Consider the following 19163-nt stretch of genomic DNA (forward strand, 5'->3'; position numbering starts at 1 on the left):
AGCTCTCCACTACTGGACCTTCCTGTGTGGAGGACTGTAGGAGGCCAGTACCAACACATGGGCTTTCCATCCTACAACTCAGAGGCTCCTGCAGATGTGACCCTCAACCCCAGGTCCTTGAGATATAACTCATCCCAGGGTGCTGCTGAGTGTAGGAACAGGGAGGGGGCCAAGCCAAGCCCTGAGGTGGAGCTGAGCTGGAGCAGCTGTTGCTGCCATGACCCAGAGTACCCAGCGTGGAAGGGAACTCCTTTCATCCCGTCCCATCTCGACGACACTCTGATGCCCCCTCCAGGAAGTCTGAAGCAGAAAATCCATGAAAATTCAACACTTGGCTCCATGTGTCTGAGTTGCTTTTTATATAAAAATAACAAGTTTTCCTGCAACTGTTGCTCTAGGAAAACATGCTATGCTCCACCCCTGGTCCTGTTGAACAAGTGCCATGGCCATAGGCTCTTGAACAGAAAAGGTTGAGGACTGAGGAAAGCAGCAGGACCAGGCAGGTAGGCAGGCTGCCCCAGCAGGGGGTGAAGAGGGCTGTCCATCTTGCCCAGTGACTCGGTGATTGCTGGAGTCTGTATCCTTTCCCTCTTCGCCACCCAAGAGGGTGCTGTCTTCATTGATGGAGATATGCATCTAGCCAGATGTCGCCAGACTTCTTCAAGGATCTGAGAGTTGGGGATGGGAGTCAGGGACTCAACTGGAAGGTATTAGCATCCCCCTGTGTCCCATAAGGAATGTTGAGTAAAGACATCCCTGTGGGTTCCCATCCCCCGCCCTCCCCGAGACAGGCAGCTGTGTGGGGCCAGGTACTTATTAACCAGAGTGGAATCTGGACTGCAGCAGGGAGGTGAGTGGCAGGCGGCCAAGTCCAGTTGTGAGCCTCAGTGGGCCTGGCCATCATTCATCTGCCTCTCCCTTTTGGGCTCTGCAACCCAAGACATGGGGCACAGACCCTGCCCCCATCATAATCCCAAAGACAAGAACAGGAAAAGAACAATGTACAGATGTCACAGAATCCACCCTCTGGTTTTCCCACCTCCAAGGCTGTTCCTGGAGGCTGAGCCCTCCCCTGACAGCCCTGCCTCGCAACAAGCAGCTTGGCCTTCCCCTTTCTGCTTCTATTCTTGCTCAGAGTGCATGCGCACTTTAGAGCATCTTTGTAAGATTTAAAAGTCAGGTGGTCTCCCTCCTCTCCTCCCACAAATCAGCACATTCCTGCCTGAGGACCTCCGCAGGGCCTCTGTCTTCAGCCAGGTGCCCTTTCCCCAGAGACCAGCTGTCTCCCAGCTTCTTGCCTCTACTCAAATGGCAGATTCTCCACACTCTGCACCTGCTTGCTATGCCATAAACAATATCACACCCCCGCCTGACCCTCCACATCCCCTCTCCTGCCTCCACCCTAGGTTTCATTCTCATTACATGTTATTTAAAATGGTTCTCAAATTTTATCACGCACTCATTGTTTGACCACACATGTGCGTGTGTTTGTGGTGTGGTGTGTGCATGTTACATGTGAGGCTGATGTCCAGCATCTTCTTATTGCTTTTCCATCTTATTTTCTGAGACAAGGTCTCTCACTGAACCTGGAGCTCTCTGGCCAATAAACCCTAGAGGGATCCCCTGTTTCTGCCTCCCCAGTGCTGGGATTACGGGCACATGCCATCACTCCTGGTTTTTTACATGGGTGCCAGGGATCTGACCTCCAGTCTTCATCCTTACACAGAAAGCACTTTACCTACTGAGCCAACTCCCCAGCCCTACAAATGCTTGCTTTGTTTCCCCAGCTAGAACACTGGTTTCAGTTCCCAGGAGGCAGAAACCTCTAAGCCTGTCTGACTCACTGCCATATTTCTAGGGCTCCATGAGATCTCTACGCTGGGGAGCAAGTTGAGCACTGGCTGATCAGGAAAGGTCTAGAAAGCAAGTACTGAGGGAGGGCCCCTTTCTGAGGGCCAGGAGCTCAGAAGGTGCTGACTGGGTCAAGAGTGAGCATGGACTTGGAAGAGACTAGTCTATGCAACCTGAGGAGCCCAGTGCAGCCTTACCTGATGATGTCCGCCAGGGCAGTGAGGAAGGGTTTCACCTCATACTGCAGGCCATGCTTGGTGCAGAATGCCTTGACCAGGGGGGCCACCCTGTGGTAACTGTGCCTTGGCATCGTGGGAAAGAGGCTGGGAGGGCAGGCCAGATCTGAGTGGGGAGCTGCCAGAGGCAGCCCACCTACTCCTCACCCTCTAGGCCACATTGTCCAGGGATCACAGAGAAGTGAGTCCTGGACCCTGGTTTTGGCCTCACCCTGTACCCAGAAAGTCCTACAGGCCACACTTACTGGTGCTCAATCTGGTAACTGAGGTGCCCACTGAACCAGTCAACCAAGAGCGAATGCTTCACATTGCAGGTGGTTATCAGCTGCCAGGGGCAGGAGAGGTACAAGTGAGGGAAGCTGGCTCAGAACCTTGACCCCACCATCTGGCAGCCTCAGCAGGGCCCGATCCCTCCCAGAGCATGACTCCCCAGCTGGCATGTCCTCCAACCAGGCTCGCCAGGGCCTACCTGAGAGCTGGCCCAGTCCCGGTGCTTCTCGTAGCCGATCTCCTTAGGGATGTGGTTCATCTGCGTGATCCACACAAACCAGTGGCTCTCCAGGACCCTGTGAGGGAGGCTTTGGTACTGCCCTAAATCCAGCTCAGAGTGGAGGCTGGCATACATACAGCTGAACCCAGACCTGGACCCCAACTTCTCTATCTGTACAATGGGGTTATCTAGTTGCTTCTGCATTGACATTTAAAGAAACATCATAGAGCAGTGTCCCTAGTGAGGCTGAGGGCCACCCACAGGCCCAGGACCAAGTCAAGCTGCTTTCCTCAAGCCCCAGGGTCTGGCCACCCTGCTAAAATTTGATTATTGTAACAGCCACCTGAAGAGGTGGTACTGCACCCATCCTACATTGGGACAACAGGCTAAGCAGGGAGGGCTGTGGTCAGGGTCCCCTGCCACCTGCGTGAAACCTCCCCACTCCCTGCCACCCTGAACCTGCCCATACCTGACGGCAACAAAGAAAAATAGTGTCCCAGTTGCACCATAGAAGGGAGCATAGGACAAGAAGAAGCGGGAGTAGAAACTAGCAGCCCACAGCAAGTCCTACAAGGAAGACAGAGGCAGTGCTGAGTAGCTTCCACGGATGGGGGGAACGGGGAGACAGGAGGAAGGGCTGGGGTCATTCAACTCTCTTTTGCATTTGCTTCAGGGTTCCAAATAGGTCACTGCCCCTGATCAGGCTTCTGCTTTCATGACTAAGTACAAGGATGGGGTCCCTGCCATGTCACCAGTTAGAGCTGACCATGGTGGTGACCTTGAGGGTGTAGTAGGGCAGCCCATGCCTGGGACACAGGTGCCTGGCAGTCAGTCCAGTGACTCTCCCCAACAAGGGAAACTCCTTCACAGAAGAGGTCCACCGCGTACCCCAAAGTGCATACTCTCTCCTTGCACACACACACACATACACCCATTCACACTCAGGGATGGACAGGACTGTCCCCTGAAGCCCTCTCCCAGAAAGTTGGATACTTGTGGTCCCGAGCAGTACCACTCACCATCCACTGCATGCGCAACAGCATGTGTGCCAGGTTTTCAAGTTCAAAGTTCACCAAGGTGAGCAGCGGTGGGCCAACTGCAAGAAGGGAGCATAGGGGCATGCAGTAACAGGGATGGGGTACCCGGGTGAGGTGGGTGGAGGAGAGAATATAAATGCGGACCTATCCACTGAGATGACCTCACAGTTCCACAGGGTCTGACTCATACTCGGTCTCTTGGTGGCTGGCTCTTGTCCCTGTCTCCCACCTCCCTTGTCACTTGTATAGGTCAGGAGCCAGCCTTACACATTTCTGTCCTTGAGTCTACCCTGTCCCTGTTTGCAGAAGCAGTTACGGAACACTCTAGGACTCCAGACACCCTGACTCAATGGTAGAGGGACTTGGGGGAGGGCGGGAAAGAGTGAGGACAGCCAGAGCAGAAGGCCTAGAGCCATCAGGTGGGTAGCATAGGCCGAGGGCCTGCCCCACCCCAGAGGGCCAGCAGGTACTCACTCAGGAAGAAGTACAGATGCTGACAGTTGTAAGGCAGGTATCTGATTTTCTTCTTGCCGTACTGTGGAGACAGGTGTCAGCTGGGGAGAGCAGCTCTCCAGGCCAAGGTCAGGGGGCTGGCTGAGGCCAAGGTCAAAGGCAACTCTAGAGTCTAGCCACTGGGCCACTCATCCCCAGGTGGCTAGGAGATGGGAGAAGGACCGAACCTAGAGCTGGAATAAGGCTAAGCTAGGGGGCAAGCATGGGGTCTCAGTCTCTGCTAAGGCCCCTTAGCTGCAGGCCTGTCCTGAGTGTCCATGATCCCTGCCACCTACCTCCACACTTGACTCTCCCAGGAGGAAGACAGGTGCCACACCCACATCTGGATCCTTGTGGAAGATGTTAGGCTTGGCATGGTGCTGGAAGTGGCGGAAATTCCACCAGTGGGCAGAGAAGCCCTGTGCGGAGAAGGGATCTCAGGGGTGGAGTCGGGCTGTGCCCCTACTTGGTACCCACACATTTGAGCAGACCCAGCAGAGCCCCAATTCCATGCCTGGACGCTCACCCAGATTCACACTCACTTTCAACTGCCCCATCACGAACTGCTGGGCCACATAGTTCCACCTGGACTTTGTGAAGATGGAGGTATGGCCTATATCATGTTGTAGACACCAGCACTGGGCCTGGGGGGAGGAGGAGGTCAAGGGTAGAGGAGGCTACCTAGGCCCCTTCTGGTGCTAGGGGGCCACCCACTGCTTATGCTTCACCTACTACTGATGTTCCACTGAAACCAGCTGCCTCTTTTGCTGGGCCAGTGCACCTGAGTTTGATGGTGTGTGTGTATGCAAAGGTCAAGATTCAGAAAAACCATTCCTCTGAATACAGGCTGCAGAAACCAACTTTCTGTTCTTCTCATAGATTCCTGTCTCCTGCTTCCCTGCATCCCCCAAGGCAAATGAAAGAACCTAGAATTCTCTCCCCTACCTGAGGCAGGCCACAGACACAGGGCTGCTCTTCCCCCAAAGCCTGAAATCACTACTCTTGATTTCCCTTTTGCCTTGGTCCTGACCTTACAGAGGGCCACCTCATCTGAGACGAGTACATAAGACCTCTGTTTTGAAAAGCATTCCATCCCATACCTGGGAGGGAAGAATGCCTCAGAAAGAGGCCAAGAAAAGTCTGAGCAGCCAGGCCTTGCCAGGTTTCTGAGCCAGTCTGTTTCCACCGGCTCAGACCCTCTCATTCTCTTTCCATCACACAGAATTTTCAGGTCTGAGCCCATTCCTACAGGCTATTCCTGCTTCATATGTCAGCTCACCCTGGTCTTTTGCTCTTTAATCTGAAGGCTCCTTGGCCACATAAGACTAAGATCAGATAAATTTTCTAGGTTTTTCTCTTGCTAATCTGTCTTTTGTTGCTGGATTTTTAGCCATGACCTTCATGTTAGACCTTTTTTTCACTTACGCAAGTCCTATCACACACAGGGCTGTGACATTCTGGACCTGGCACATCTTAAAGGCCTCTAACATTTCACTTACTCATCCATGTACCCACCCACCCACCCATCCATCATCCATCCATTCATCCATCCATCCATCCATCCATCCATCCATCCATCCATCCATCCTTTCTTTCATTCATTAAAAAAAAAAAAAAAAAACTGTCCTGAGTTTTCCACATGTGCTGGACCCCTTATCTGCTGCATAGTCTTGGAATTACCTGAGATAAGGCCAGGATGAGGGCAGCAAGGATGCTGGACACCCAGCCGGGGCCCGAGAGGTAGATGATAAGCCAGGCCAGCAACTCCATAACCAGGATGTGGCCCAGCAGGAATGCAAAGAAAGTGTGGTCAACTTCAAACAGCTTCATGTCCTCAGCTGCCTGGCGCAAGGCTCGGAAGTCCTCGATCATCTGGGCCTGTGGCAGGAGAGTGGTCCAGAAGATGAGGAAGCACGGACCACCAGAGTCCACAGAAACTTCTCATTGCTTCTTAAGCCATCCCATTGCCCATTGCTGGGCCCAGGTGTCAGCAAAGGTGATGGATAGAGGAACAATAATACCAGCCAGGGTGTAAGCTGGGGAACTAGCTAGCAGCTAAGTCTCTCCCTGACCCCAAAGGTGTGGGGTGTGTGAGAAGCAGAGAAAACCATAGCCAATAGAGGAATCCTTTGGGACTCAAAAACATCCTTACTGTAGAACTTGGGGCAGGGGAGCACTGGATTTGGGGCAGAAAGAGGCCTCACCTGGAGACCCACAGAAAGTACCTAGCTAAGTCAGATCTGGAATCCTTACTTCTACAGGACATCACCATGACTGTCACCTTTGACTGTGGCCCCAAAGGGACTGCAGACCCAGCCCCCATCCTGAGTACCCCAGAAGTAATATAGAACAAGCTGCTACAGGCAACAGGCAATGCCCCCAAGCCTCCAGCTGTTCCCTCACATTCTGAGCTCCATCCTGGCTGGGCTCCTCTGGGGCTAGCTCTCCAATCAGCAAGGGCTTCAGGAACTTGCGCACATAATGGAGATCCTGGTGGAAGGCATGGAAGGCATCCTGAAGGAGAACGGACAGGTAAGTAAATAGATGCACAACTCATATAACACCCAGGAAGAACCACAGAAACAGGGTGGAAAGGTGGTTGCACTGCTGGGGAGGTGGCATAGTGGTTAAGAGCACTTGCTGCTCTGCAGACATCCATCCATAACTCCAGTTTCAGGGATCCAATGTCCTCTTCTTACCTCCATGACGCCAAGCATGCATTTGTTACATGTAAATCCATGCAGGGTAAACACTCACACATACAAAAATTGAATAAACCTAATTCTTGCCGGGCGATGGTGGCGCACGCCTTTAATCCCAGCACTCGGGAGGCAGAGGCAGGCGGATCTCTATGAGTTCAAGACCAGCCTGGTCTACAGAGCTAGTTCCAGGACAGGCTCCAAAGCCACAGAGAAACCCTGTTTCAAAAAACCAGAAAAAAAAAAAACCAACCTAATTCTTAAAACTAACAGAAAGAAACTGTTGATGGACAGCCAGCCAGATAGAAAGTTGTTGATAGCCAGCTAGATGTTGGGCAGTCAGAAAAAATCCCAGGAGGATCAGCCTTACCTATCAGCCCTCCCTATTCTGCCCCAGGTCCCAGGTACCCTGTTCAACAACCCTCACTTGCCATGCCCCATCTGCTTCATTCAGCACAGGTTCTCCTCTCAATATGCCTGAAAGAACCGCAGAAAGACCGAATCCATCCATGAAAAGGTTTAGCCCTTCCAAAAAGCTTTCCGTATGCCACAGTATTTTCTACAGAATATAAGATTTGGATCACAGATGTTAAATTTATCCAGTTCTTGTCAACACAACAGTAGGTAAAATGTGTGTGGGGAGACATGTCATTGAAGACCCCTGGGTCACTTGAGACGAGTCAGTGGTAGGCCATACACATTGAGCTTCTGGGTTCATGCAAGGAAGATATTGAGCAGTTAAACTTATTTGGTTATTCTTTTCTTTTTGGAGACACGGTTTCATGTAGCCCTGGATAAATAGTTGCTAAAGAGCCCAAGAGAGAATGACCTCAAACTGATACTCTTGCCTCAACCTCCCTAGTGCTGGAACTACAGGCATGCACCATCATGCCTACGCAGTTCACGCGAGTGCCGAGAACTGAACTCAGAGTCTCCATGCATGATAGGCAAGCTCTCTAACTGAGCTGCATTCTCAGTAGATAGTATAATGTTAAGAACAGAAAAGCCTGGCACTCCCGTGTCTTTCTATAACATAACTGAGGTAGGGGTGAGGAGCCGCTGTACAGGAAAAAAAAAAACAAAACAAAAGGGAGAGATAAGACAGATAAGGACAAAGGTGACTGGGCTCCCTCATCCTTCCTTCCTTAACCTTGTTCTTGCTGTTTGCTTAGACCATTCATTGTTTACCTATGATATCACATCGTGCCCATTTATTAGCCGCAGGCAGTCAACTGACTTTTACAGTTGCAATTTCAAATGCAGAGAGGTTGACTGGATGCCATTGTCCCCATGGCCCTGGGAAAGGGGACTGAGGCCCTTCCAAGATGCTGAAAAGAGACACCTTTGCAGAAGTCTGACAAATAACAGGGGCCTCCTGTTGTCCAAGAGTCTACCAGCTTGTGTAGGTTGAAACAGAAATGACGTTGTTAACTACAGTCACCCCGCTGTACCACCAAGCTAATTACCCTGATCATTGTACATTGTATACAGGTGTTGAAATAGCCCACTGGTCACAGGAACAGGGGCCTTATTAAGTGTCTATCAAAATAAAAGGCTGGGAAGTTGATTCAGTGGGAAGAGCACTAGCAGTAAAAGCATGATGACCTGCGTTCAAATCCCTAGTGCCCACGTAGAAATCATCTGGGCATAGCTATGTGAGTCTGTAACCCCAGCACTGGGTGGGAAGTGGGGGAGGGCAGAGACGGAGGAGCCTGCAGGCTGCCAGAGCATCTCCATTCAGCGAGTCTGTCTAGAGGAATGGAGTAGAGAGTGATCGTGTAGGGCACCCAAGGTCCTCCTCTGGACTCCACATGCATGTGGGCACTCCTACACACACCCACATGTGTACAGCACACAGGTACATGCAGAGAAAATAAATAATAAAATAATTTTAAAATAAAATGAAGCTTAAAATGACCATAGTCCTTACACTTACTGGCAGGACATTTCTGAAGAGTCCTTGGAGGAAGGAGACTTTATTTAGAGATCATATCTAAGGGGTCACTGACCCAAGACAGCTAGAAACTGGGAAGCTAGGAAGGTGTGGTTTCTGAAATAACCCAGGCTGGATGGGTCCCTGGGCCCCACCCAGCAGCAGAGGTTATAAAAGTATAGCCCTCACTTCCCCTGGAGATGAAGGAGGGGCAAGGACATAGGAGAATGGGGTTCTACAGGAAGCTGCCTAGACCCAGGCTCACTGGGGTTCTTTTGACCCCACTTCCATGTGACTTTGAGCCTGTACATTCTCGGGCAAAGGCCTCTACTTCCTACCTTCAGGACCCTTCTGATATTGGACTGCGCTACATAAACTTTATTGTCATCTTTGTTTCTAAGACAGTGTCATCATACATAGTCCAGGATGGCCTTGAACTCCGTTTGTGGCTGAGGATGACCTTAAGCTTCTGATTCTTCTGACTCCGCCTTTGAGTGATGGGATTACAGGTGCAGGCCACCACTTCCGGTTTGTGCACTCCCAGGTATTGAACCCAAGGATTCTGTGGGTGCTAGGCAATGTGCTACCAACTGAGCTACATCCCCAGCCTTCTATTATTATATTTATTATTATTAATATCTACAAAATACATCTAAGTTCATCATTCTTAGGTGTAATGTCCATTGGTATTGAGGGCCTTTGTGCTGATGTGTGATCACCCATCTCTAGAATATCTCCTCTTCCCCAGATGAAAGGCTCATTCAACTCCTTATTCTCCTTCCACAGCCCCAACCCCACCATTGGTCCCTACGCCTCTAGCCTTATTCCAGAAAGCTCACTTTAATGGAGTCGGATAGCATGTGTCCCTCTGTGATTAGCCTATTTCACATAGCTTAATACCCTCAAGGTTCATCCATGCTGTATCAAGTGCTAGAGCTCCCTAAAGCTGATGGTGATTTGAAACCTCTCTACCTGAGCACAGAGCCTGGGGCACGGAAAGACAGACAAAGAGACACACACTCTCTCTCCTCTCTCTGCCGCCCCCTCTCTCACACACACAGCCACCCACTACCGCAACAAGTGATATTCAAACTCTTGGAAATGTGCCTAGGGTCACAGCCAACATGAACATCAGGCAGGTGTGTATTGTAGGGAGGTGAGCAGAGCCAGGTTCACTCAAGGGTCTTGCATTCAGCTCAGTCCACAAGTGATAGAGAAGGTGTGAGCCCCCTTGGGGCCAGGTCAGAAATTTCTATGGTGGGTAGGTCAAGTCTCCAGATGGTGGGAAGGGGACAGGCAAGTGGCCCTAGGCTCTTGGACAGAAGGCTGGGGCCTTGGGAGTGAGTGAGCACCAAGGAGAATACTCACAGGGTGAATCCCTGGACTCTGAGAACCAGCAAGGAACTTCCCAGGACTCTAGCTTGGGTCATTTGGAGTAGTCCTTTGTGAGATCAAGGACCAAGGGCCAGGGAGAAAGGAAGACTCAAAAAGGTTAAGGGATATACGTATCAAACCTTGTGATTTCACACAACACACACACACACACACACACACACACACACACACACACACACACTGAGTCAAAAATGAATGAAATTGGAAATCTTTCATTGAGTCTCAGGGAAAAGTGGGTAGAAACTGCCAGAATCAAAAGGCACACACAGGGGACCAGAGAGATGGTTCAGTGGTTAGGAACACTGGCTGGTTTTGCAGAGGATCCAGGTTCAGTTTCCAGCACCTACATGGCAGTCACAAACATCAGAAATCCCAGTTCTGGGGAATTTGACACCTTCTGACCTCTGTGAGCACCAGGTACACATGTGATGCACATATGTACATGCAGGCAAAACACTCGTGCACATAACTTTTTAAAAGATTATTTATTTATTATGTATACAACATGTCTTTCATGTGTGCCTGCAGGCCAGAAGAGGGTACCAGGTCTCGTTACAGATGGTTGTGAGCCACCACATGGTTGCTGGGAATTGAACTCAGGACCTCTGGAAGAGCAGTCAGTGCTCTTAACCACTGAGCCATCTCTCCAGCCCCATATAACTTTTTTTTTTAATCTGAAAAAAAATTAAAATAAAAAAGCATAGCAAACTTAAGTTTCCTGTGAGCCTGTAGGCTCTGTTTACAGATAGACTTAGTTTAGGGCAAGTTTTCAAGTGTAGATGATAAGTAGACAAGAGTCAGACTTCCTCACCTCCCAGGGTAGGGTTGTGAACTTTTTCCCCCTCGAGACACCTGTCCCAGTATAAGAATTTGTAGTGGCAGAGCTGAGATTTGAACTTGAGTCTGTTCTCTATAGTGTCCACACAACCTCAGAATGCATAAACCTCGGAGTCCAGACAAGCAGAGCCCCTGCTCTGACCCCAGCTCACTATGAGCTCTGCACAGCAGCTGAATGGGGGCTGGGGGTCTGGAGTACAGTTTGGAGCCAGCTGACCTGCAGATGGAACCTGTGATTCCAAGTAGGAGCCCCAGACAGGTTTGCCCCCTCTTCCCGCTGCATGTTCTTCTCAGAAAGATGGGAAACACTAACGCACACCTCACAGGCACTTAGAACAGGCCTGGGGGATAACAGGAGCCCCCTTATCCAGCTTTCTGCTGCACCCCAGGGCCCTGCTGCGCACCTGCTGCTGACAGCCACGGCTGCACGTTTGAGTAGAGGAGTGAAAAGGTGCTGTGTTGGGTCAAGACCAAGTTGAGTCTCCGCCTAAGGGACAGGAAGGCTGGGGGATGGGGGAGACAACCTCTTTCTACCCCGGGGCATGAAAGAGAGGGAAGAAGTTCTGGTCTCCCGCCAAAGAATGGAGAATGTTCCACAGAAGCCGGGGAGGTGGGGGAAGCAGGGAGAGCTGCTGCAGCTCTGGTAGTCTGGGTCCGCACTTGCTGCCTATTTTGACCTTTGCTAGAGGGGGCCCTGGGGTCTCCACGGACAACCCCACCACTCTTGCCCTCCAAATGGAGAACAGACAAGAGGGACTAAGGTTCTGCACTTAACTGTTCCTGTCACCCTCTCCCCAGTGCGTGAGAAAACATTATCAGTAACCCTCCCCAACAGACGGAGAAACTGAGGCAAGGACAAGGAAGCAAGGACACAGAGCTCCGCAATCAGCATGTGTGTGCTGCTCTAGCCTGTGCAGCAAAGCCCAGCTCAAGGGAAGGCATCCCTGGGGTCCTGGTGAAGGGTGGGAACACACGTTTGATTCTCTGCTAGCCAGGACCCTTGGCCTCAGAGATGTTGCTTTCTCAGCAAATACCTGAAAATGACCCAGCCTTCTGGCACGTGATCCTCTTTACGAATGAACTCTGGCTTTACCACTGGAGCTTAACTTTTTTTTTTTTTTTTTTGACAGGGTTTCCCTGTGTAGCTTCGGAGCCTATCCTGGAACTCGCTCTGTAGACTAGGCTGGCCTCAAACTTACTTGCCTCTGCCACCACTGCCCTGCAAGCCTGACTCTTTTATCAGAAACTCCAAGACAGCCAAGGGAAGCCTTCCCTCTCAGGAAGAAAGGGGGAAGGTTGCCTGACACTCTGAGGTCACCATTATTCCCACCTCTGCACACTGCATTCCTGCCAGTCTCCCCACAGAGAAGGGTGGGCACTTCAGCCCGCAGGAGAAGACACCTGTCAAGCCCCCCAGAGTCAGGTATGGTAGCTTGTACCTATAATCTCAGTATTTGGGAGGGAAATGGTGATTGATCTCTGTGGGCTTGAGGCCAGCTTCGTGTATATAATGAGTTCTAGGCCAGCCAGGAATACATAATGAAAGCCTGTCTCAAACAAAACAAACCAGTGCCCACTCAGCCCCACAGAATGATGACTCGCTGAAGTAGGACTTTCAAGCAGCCAGTGTGGTTGGTGGGAACAGGGTGTGGGCATTGGTTCTGGGTGGTTGAGGCCATCCTTCCCTCTCTAGACCTCAGAGCTTCATGGTTATCATCCTGGTCCCTCTCAGCTCCCATTCAGACATGGGCCCTCCCTCCCAAATCCAGGGATGCTGGTTTTGTCATTTTAGGGTACCATGACATTGCTCATCTTCTGCTCCAGTCTCTTTATCTACACAACAGATAAGACCCAACCTCAGAAGGCTGTTAGAAGTAAGTCAATGATCACATCTAAAGTTCTCAGAACTGAGCCTAGTCGATAACTGTTGGCATAAAGTTCTAGGACATAGCCTCTGACAGTGGCATCAGCCAGCCCTACTTTTAGCTCATCATTCCCAAGGGGCCACAAGGAGATGGATGCCAGGTCTGCTGGACTTTGAATTCTTCTCAGGTTGACAGTGCTTCAGCTTAATGGGCACCAAGGACTGATGGGAAACTCTCACCTTCCCCATAACTACACCAGCTGAGTTCAGGGTTCCACTTCCCGTGCTAACCAGTCACCCAGGTGCCCAGCACCATCCCCACAGTCAATCCAAAATGAAAGCCATCTTATTCCTGCCACATTGAATGGGAAAGAGAGTCACAGTATGCAGACAGGTCAGCTCCTTCTCTAAAGATAACACAGAGATAACTCGAGCATATTTCTTTTTTGGTTCTGTTTTGATATCAGATCTAATGTAGTCCAGGATGGCTTCAAACTCAATGCGTAACTGAGAAGGATACTCAACCCCTCATGGTCTCACCTCCACCTCCCAAGTGCTGGGATTAAATGCCTGCACCACAATGCTGGACTCTGTTTTGCCTCATTTGAAAAAAAAAAAAAAAACAAACTTTCACTGCTGGGGATTGAACCCATGTCCTTGAGCATGCTCAGCTGGCACTCTACCACTGAGCCATATTCTCATCCTACAGAGCTAATTCTAACAGTCCCTACTAGTATCCACATTCACACTTTGGAGCCCAATTACATGGTCACTTGTACTGAATTCCCTCCCCAAAGAGAGGGCAGGTTCCCATCTTGCTTACCTTGATATCTTAAAGCTTTTGCCCTTCTAGAAGATGATTCTATTTTGTTTTATTGTTAATTATGTGCATGTGTGTGTGTTCGTGGGATAATATGTAAACATGAGTGACAGTGCACACAAAGGCCAGAGATGTTGGCTCTCCTGCAGCTGGAGTTACCAGGGGGTGTGAGTCACCCAATGTGGGTGTTGGGAATGGAACGCAGGTCCTGAGAGAGTGGCATGCACTGTTCACCACTCGGCATCTCTCTAACCACAAAGGTCCTTTGACTTGGAGACAAGGTCTCATGAATCTGAGATTGGGCTCAAACTTGCCTCATACCCAAGAGTGACCTTGAACTCCAAGTCTTCTGTCTCTGCCTCGTGATGGGGTTACAGGTGGATGCCACCACAACCAAGTTTATGTGGCGCTAAGGATGGAACCTAAGGCATCCCAAACACTAGGCAAATAGTCTGCCAACTAAGCTTCATCCCAACCTTTCAGGATCCTTTTAAAGATACAGCAGACCCCTTGGGTTTCCATTCTCTGCCCTCCCTGGATCTTCTAAAGAGGGCTTTAGAATAAACCGAAGTCCTTCTAAGGACAAAAGCATCCAGTGAGTCTGGCACGTCTACCTTTTGACTCCCCCTCCCCGTGACTGTTCTCTATTGAAGCCATGCTGCATTCCTCGGGTACAGATGATGTGGTCTGAGTCTTTGCTTTAGCTGATCCATCTGCTGGACACTCTGTCCCTGCAAATGTCTTGTTCAAAGCTGCAGCTGCAGAGATGGGGGTGCATAGGAGATACTCATGAACAGTTAGGGGACCCCATCACGGAGAAACCAAGATGAGGAAGAGCATGGCTGTGCATTCAAATCCCACACCTGCCCTGTTTCAAGTCACGTTGTTTCTCTGCATCTGTCTTCTCATCTGCAAAGTGGGATAACGGCAGTAATACTTGCCTTAGGATTAAGAAACAGTACCGATAACAAACATTGAATTTAGAGTCTAGAACATAGTAGGTGCTTGGCGTGTGATCCTCACATATTTATGAACAGCAGGGGCTGTACTTTCTGACTGGCTCTTCTTGTCTTAGGGTGACTATGACTCTTAGGCAAACCTGGCCCAGGGCCCAGAGTGCTCTCCCCAGGGCACCAGACTCTGTATCCCAGGATGGTCACAAGCTGACTTCATGGCATAAGAACTCTGGGAATTTCCTGGCAGGAAGGCTTCTGCTGCCTGAACATGAGAACAGCTGATGGGCGGCTGGGCTGGTGTAAGTGGACAGTGGCCTCCCACCCCCAACCTGAGCTGCAGGGTCTGGGATGGGACAACTGACATCTAGACTTGATCGCACAGGGCACTGGACCAGTCCAATCCATGGTTTGCCCTGTGGGTCCATCACAGACAAAGACTGGGGTCTGCTGAACCCAGGTTCCTCCCAACCCTTTGATTTAAGCATACCAGGACGTTTTAGCAACTCCACCCCAAAGTCTGGGACCTATAGCAATCTCTTCTTACTACAGACAGGGCCAGAGACAGGCAAGGTTACCTAGCAGAGGCTTGGGGATGCTGTGATGGTTCCACTTCACTCTCCAGCTTGCATACATACACTAAAGGGCAGTTACCGAACATACAGCCGCAACAGAGCAGCATGGCTGAGAAGGTATGGTCTTGCCCTTAACTGGCTTGCCATATGGTCCAGCTCTCCCCACTTGATCAATAAGGAAACTGAGATTCAGAGGAATTACCTCTCATAGCCTTCAATGGCAAAGCCAGAACCCTGCTACAAGATGCAGAGAGATGTTTTCCTAACAGATCTTTCTGGCTATGAATCAAAATGGTGGCTATTGCAAAACCATTAGATGGAGGTCTCAGGGCACTGAGCTAAATATAAAGTTCGGAATCCCATGTAGGAGGGCCCTCTGTCCAGGCCTGGCCCCGAGCAGGAAAAACCTATGTCTGTGCTCTCTACTGTCCTTCTCCTCTCTTACCCAGCATCCTATCCGATGCTATAACACGATCCTCACAGGGTTGCCAGGGCTCTGTGGGAGGGGCTGTGGCACCTCATGCCCACCATGCCCTGGTAGAAAGGCAGGAACACACATATGTGCACACGCGCATAGGCACACACAGACACACACATGCACACACAGACACATGCATGCACATACATGCTATGGTCCAAGATCGATGATTTTCAAGAACCTTCTCACTCCTATGCCTCTCAGTTGCTTGGAGTGAATGGGGGTGGAGAGGGACAGTGACAGTCCTGGGACAGGGCAGAATCTCCTCTGCTGCCACCAAGTTCTTCCATTAGGAATTCATTCTCTCCAGTCTTGAAGATCTTCCTGGTACCCATTGTGAATAATCCACATAGGGTGACTGAGGGAGGAAGGGTCTGGGAAATTGCTTCACCGTTGGGCTCCAGCCAGATAGTCCTTCTGGCCAGCCACATCCCTCCTTGTCTAGCCGTGGACTGAGAATGGGAAGCCAGCGTCCCCAGGGGCCAGTTCGTGCCTGGGGTGACTGTGCTTCCCGTGGAGGCCCACCCAGCCTGGCAAAATCTTCCCACGTGCAGCTGCCAGCCCAGCAGAGGTGAGTCACTGGCCCTCAGAACAGTCTACACAAGTGTTGGATAAGCCACAGACCTCCAGGCCCTGCCCAAGCTCTGCTGCCCAGCCCCCAGTCTCTGATGGCATATCCCTGTCGGTAAGGACCCAGCCCTGCCCCTCTCACTTGGAAGCACCAGGTACTAGTCTGAGAGACTCACAGCAGAAATGAGACCCTCAGTACGAAAGTGAGGGTCCTTACCTAGGGTGGAATCTACCTCTCACAGCACACCCACCTCAATGGGCCCATTCCTCCCCGCGAGACCTATAAGACAGACTGACCCAACCGCGGGTCCTCCATGCAAGAAAGGGACCTCCTTAGCCCTGGTTCCATCTCAACTCTGGAGCCAGGCTGTGGGAGTCAAAGGTCAGAAAGAGCAGAAAGGATGCTAAGGTCCGCAGGTGGAATGAGACTAGGAACCTATGACCCACGTCTCTCACCCCATCATTAGCACCAGGCTCCACCCCGCTGGCTGTGGGCTAGCTTACCGTGGCGTCCTCCGCGCCGTGGTGGCTGATGAGGCGGCTGCCCCCTGGGTGCCGCTGTGCCCAGCGGCTGACGTCGTAGACACGGCGCTCGATGACCAGCCACTTGTCGTTTGGTAGGTCGTGCTGGCGGATCTGTTCCCAGCGGAAGATGGGCAGGGGCGCCCCCAGCGGTGTGGGCCCCTCCCGCGGCTCCGGTCTCCCGCCGAGCTTTCCGACGCCACCCATGGCCGCTGTGCACAAGTCCTCCGGACTCCGGAACGTTGCCGAGGTCTAGAGACACCGTGGAAGGCGAGGTCGCGATCGAGGGTCTTCCTCTGCAGCCCGCCTTGCCGGCCCCGCCCTGCCGCTGCGGCCGCCGTACGAGCGTGCGCCTGCCCGGCTCTCCACGCAGGGAACTTTTCCCTCCCTTACATCCGCGCTGACAGCGCTCGCCTCGCCCGCCCCTCGTCCCGGCCCCCGCGCTGGCCAGTCCCGCGCCCGCTCCAATCCTGGCGCGGCACCTCCACCTCCATTGGCTATCCGCGGAGGGCGGTGTCGCGAAGGGGCTTGCCCCACCCGCGAGGGCCTCGGGGGCCACCACGCCCGGCCCAGCCCCCGGGACAGTGTCCCGCCCCCAGTTCCTCGGACTCGCCGAAGCGGGGTGAGGGGACTGGGGACCCGGTACGCACGAGAGTCCTGCAGGCCGCTGCTCCCGGGCGCACCCTCAGGGGCCCAAGAGGAACCCAGGTCTGAGCCCCAAGGGGCTGGGAAGTGCGGTTAGGTACGTCACGTGGCTTTAGCCACGCATCCCGGTGGCTAGAGGTGAGGACACTACCACAGGGTGACTGTCAACAACCCTCAAACAATGAACCTCGCCCCCTACGAACCCTCAACTTCCAAACAAGGAGGCCTTCTACAGCCTTCTGTTGAGGGGAATAATCTCTTCTCCCGTTTGGCTACATACAGGATTGGGATGCCCAGGATGGTCACTGAGGAGGGGGCAGGCAGCACTGGTGCCTGCAGCGCTAGAATGGACCAGTCTGCAATGGGTGGCTTGTTTGTTACTATCTCTCGCTTCCCCGCCCCCACTTCAGTAGCATTTTTGACTTACTAAAATCCTCTTGAGAGTGTAGTTACATTCCCAAATGTACAATTACTTTGAGGTCTACACCAAGTCCCTAAAACTTAAGCATTCATGCCAATAGGAGCCACAGTTGGCAAACTTGAAGTTCTATCAGAACTTCCCGGAGGGCTAGTTAAAACAGACTCCCTCACTCCACCCTAGCGTGACTCAGGACAGAAAGGTGAGGCAGACCTGCTGGTTGGAGAAAATCTTTTGCAGACCTTAAAGTGTATTTCTCCAGTATGCTAACATTTCCTTTTGGCCTGCTTAAGAGTTTGTAGACCTGGTCTGTAAGGCACCTTGTGGACCAAAATCAACCTGTGCTCCTTGCCTATCTAAGGTAGTTTTTGCATGTAACCATCACACACCCCTACCATGCACTTTAAACCATCTCGGAATTCCTTATAATACCTAATGTGATGTAAATGCTCTATAAATAATTGTTCACTGCATTGTTTAGGGAACAATGACAAGAATAAAAAGGCTGAAGGCATTCAGCCCAGCTGCAGCCATTCCAAGCCTAAACACACAGGACAGGAAGAGAGGCAGAGGTGAACAATTCTCTAGAGAATGTTGGGGAGATAGTCAGGACCTGTGTGTGACATGAGGAGAGGTGACAGCAGGGCCAGCCTACATGCACACTGCTTTCTTCGTGTGGAGAGTGTGGCACATTCCAGCTTGGCATTTTGAAAATTTCTGGAATTATTTTATGAACATGTCCAATCTACTGCTGATGTGTTTTAGGCTGCAGAACTCACAGAGATGGAAGACCCATGACTTTTGTGCTGCAGGAGACCAGAGCTTGAAGAAGGGGACCTCTTGGTTCTCTGTAGTTCAAGGAACGCTTGATTTGGTTAGCCAGGACAACCAGAGACCCATGATGTTGCCGCAGACAGGAGTTTAATTCCTACCAGGCTCTTCAGAATCCTGGAACCCCATTTCTGCACACCACGAGGATACAGCAGCCCAAGCCAAAAAGGACAGCAGATACTGCTGCCCCCACATGGTCACACTGAGCACTGGGATGAAGAGAGCCTACTCTTTCCAGGGAATACACATACCTCTTGCATCCAAGCCTGGTGGCCCATAGGGTGTAGTCCCTGCTCCTTTCAGTATTATGATATGGTTGGCTCAAGAGCCATCAAAGGGTTCCTTCCCTGGGGGCCTGGCCTGGACTCAGGTATGGAAGGCAGTTAGGGGGTTGGGTAAGTAAAATCTCTGTGTCCTAGCCTTACCAGGACAGTCAGCAAAGTGAAGGCTGGATAAACTGGTTAGATAAACCAAGGACAAGGCCTGAACCACCCTCTCTGGCCACATGGAATCTATA

At 51.4% G+C, this 19163-nt stretch overlaps 1 protein-coding gene across 1 annotated transcript; it reads right to left on the reverse strand.

Moving 5' to 3' along the window:
* Positions 1-336: 336 nt before the first annotated feature.
* Positions 337-17156, reverse strand: Fads3 (fatty acid desaturase 3). Its single transcript, XM_057779566.1, has 12 exons — positions 16735-17156; positions 6510-6620; positions 5787-5984; positions 4649-4750; positions 4403-4525; positions 4089-4149; positions 3597-3673; positions 3047-3144; positions 2557-2653; positions 2333-2412; positions 2049-2174; positions 337-668 (listed from the first exon to the last, which is right to left on the reverse strand). Exons 1-12 carry the CDS (start codon positions 16957-16959, stop codon positions 617-619), a joined length of 1350 nt encoding a protein of 449 aa, XP_057635549.1. The 5' UTR covers positions 16960-17156; the 3' UTR covers positions 337-616.
* Positions 17157-19163: the final 2007 nt, after the last annotated feature.

The sequence above is a fragment of the Chionomys nivalis genome, chromosome 8 (genome assembly GCF_950005125.1).
Source record: "Chionomys nivalis chromosome 8, mChiNiv1.1, whole genome shotgun sequence".
In the NCBI taxonomy this organism is placed as follows: Eukaryota; Metazoa; Chordata; class Mammalia; order Rodentia; family Cricetidae; genus Chionomys; species Chionomys nivalis.

Bases quoted from the DNA above. Each gene is read 5' to 3' on its own strand.
- Fads3 (XM_057779566.1), bottom strand. From the start codon at position 16,959: ATGGGTGGCGTCGGAAAGCTCGGCGGGAGACCGGAGCCGCGGGAGGGG. The intron at 4,526-4,648 runs GTGAGTGTGAAT...TTCTCCGCACAG, and splicing joins TCGTGATGGGGCAGTTGAAA to GGCTTCTCTGCCCACTGGTG. The intron at 3,674-4,088 runs GTGAGTACCTGC...CCCTTCTTGCAG, and splicing joins GCATCTGTACTTCTTCCTGA to TTGGCCCACCGCTGCTCACC.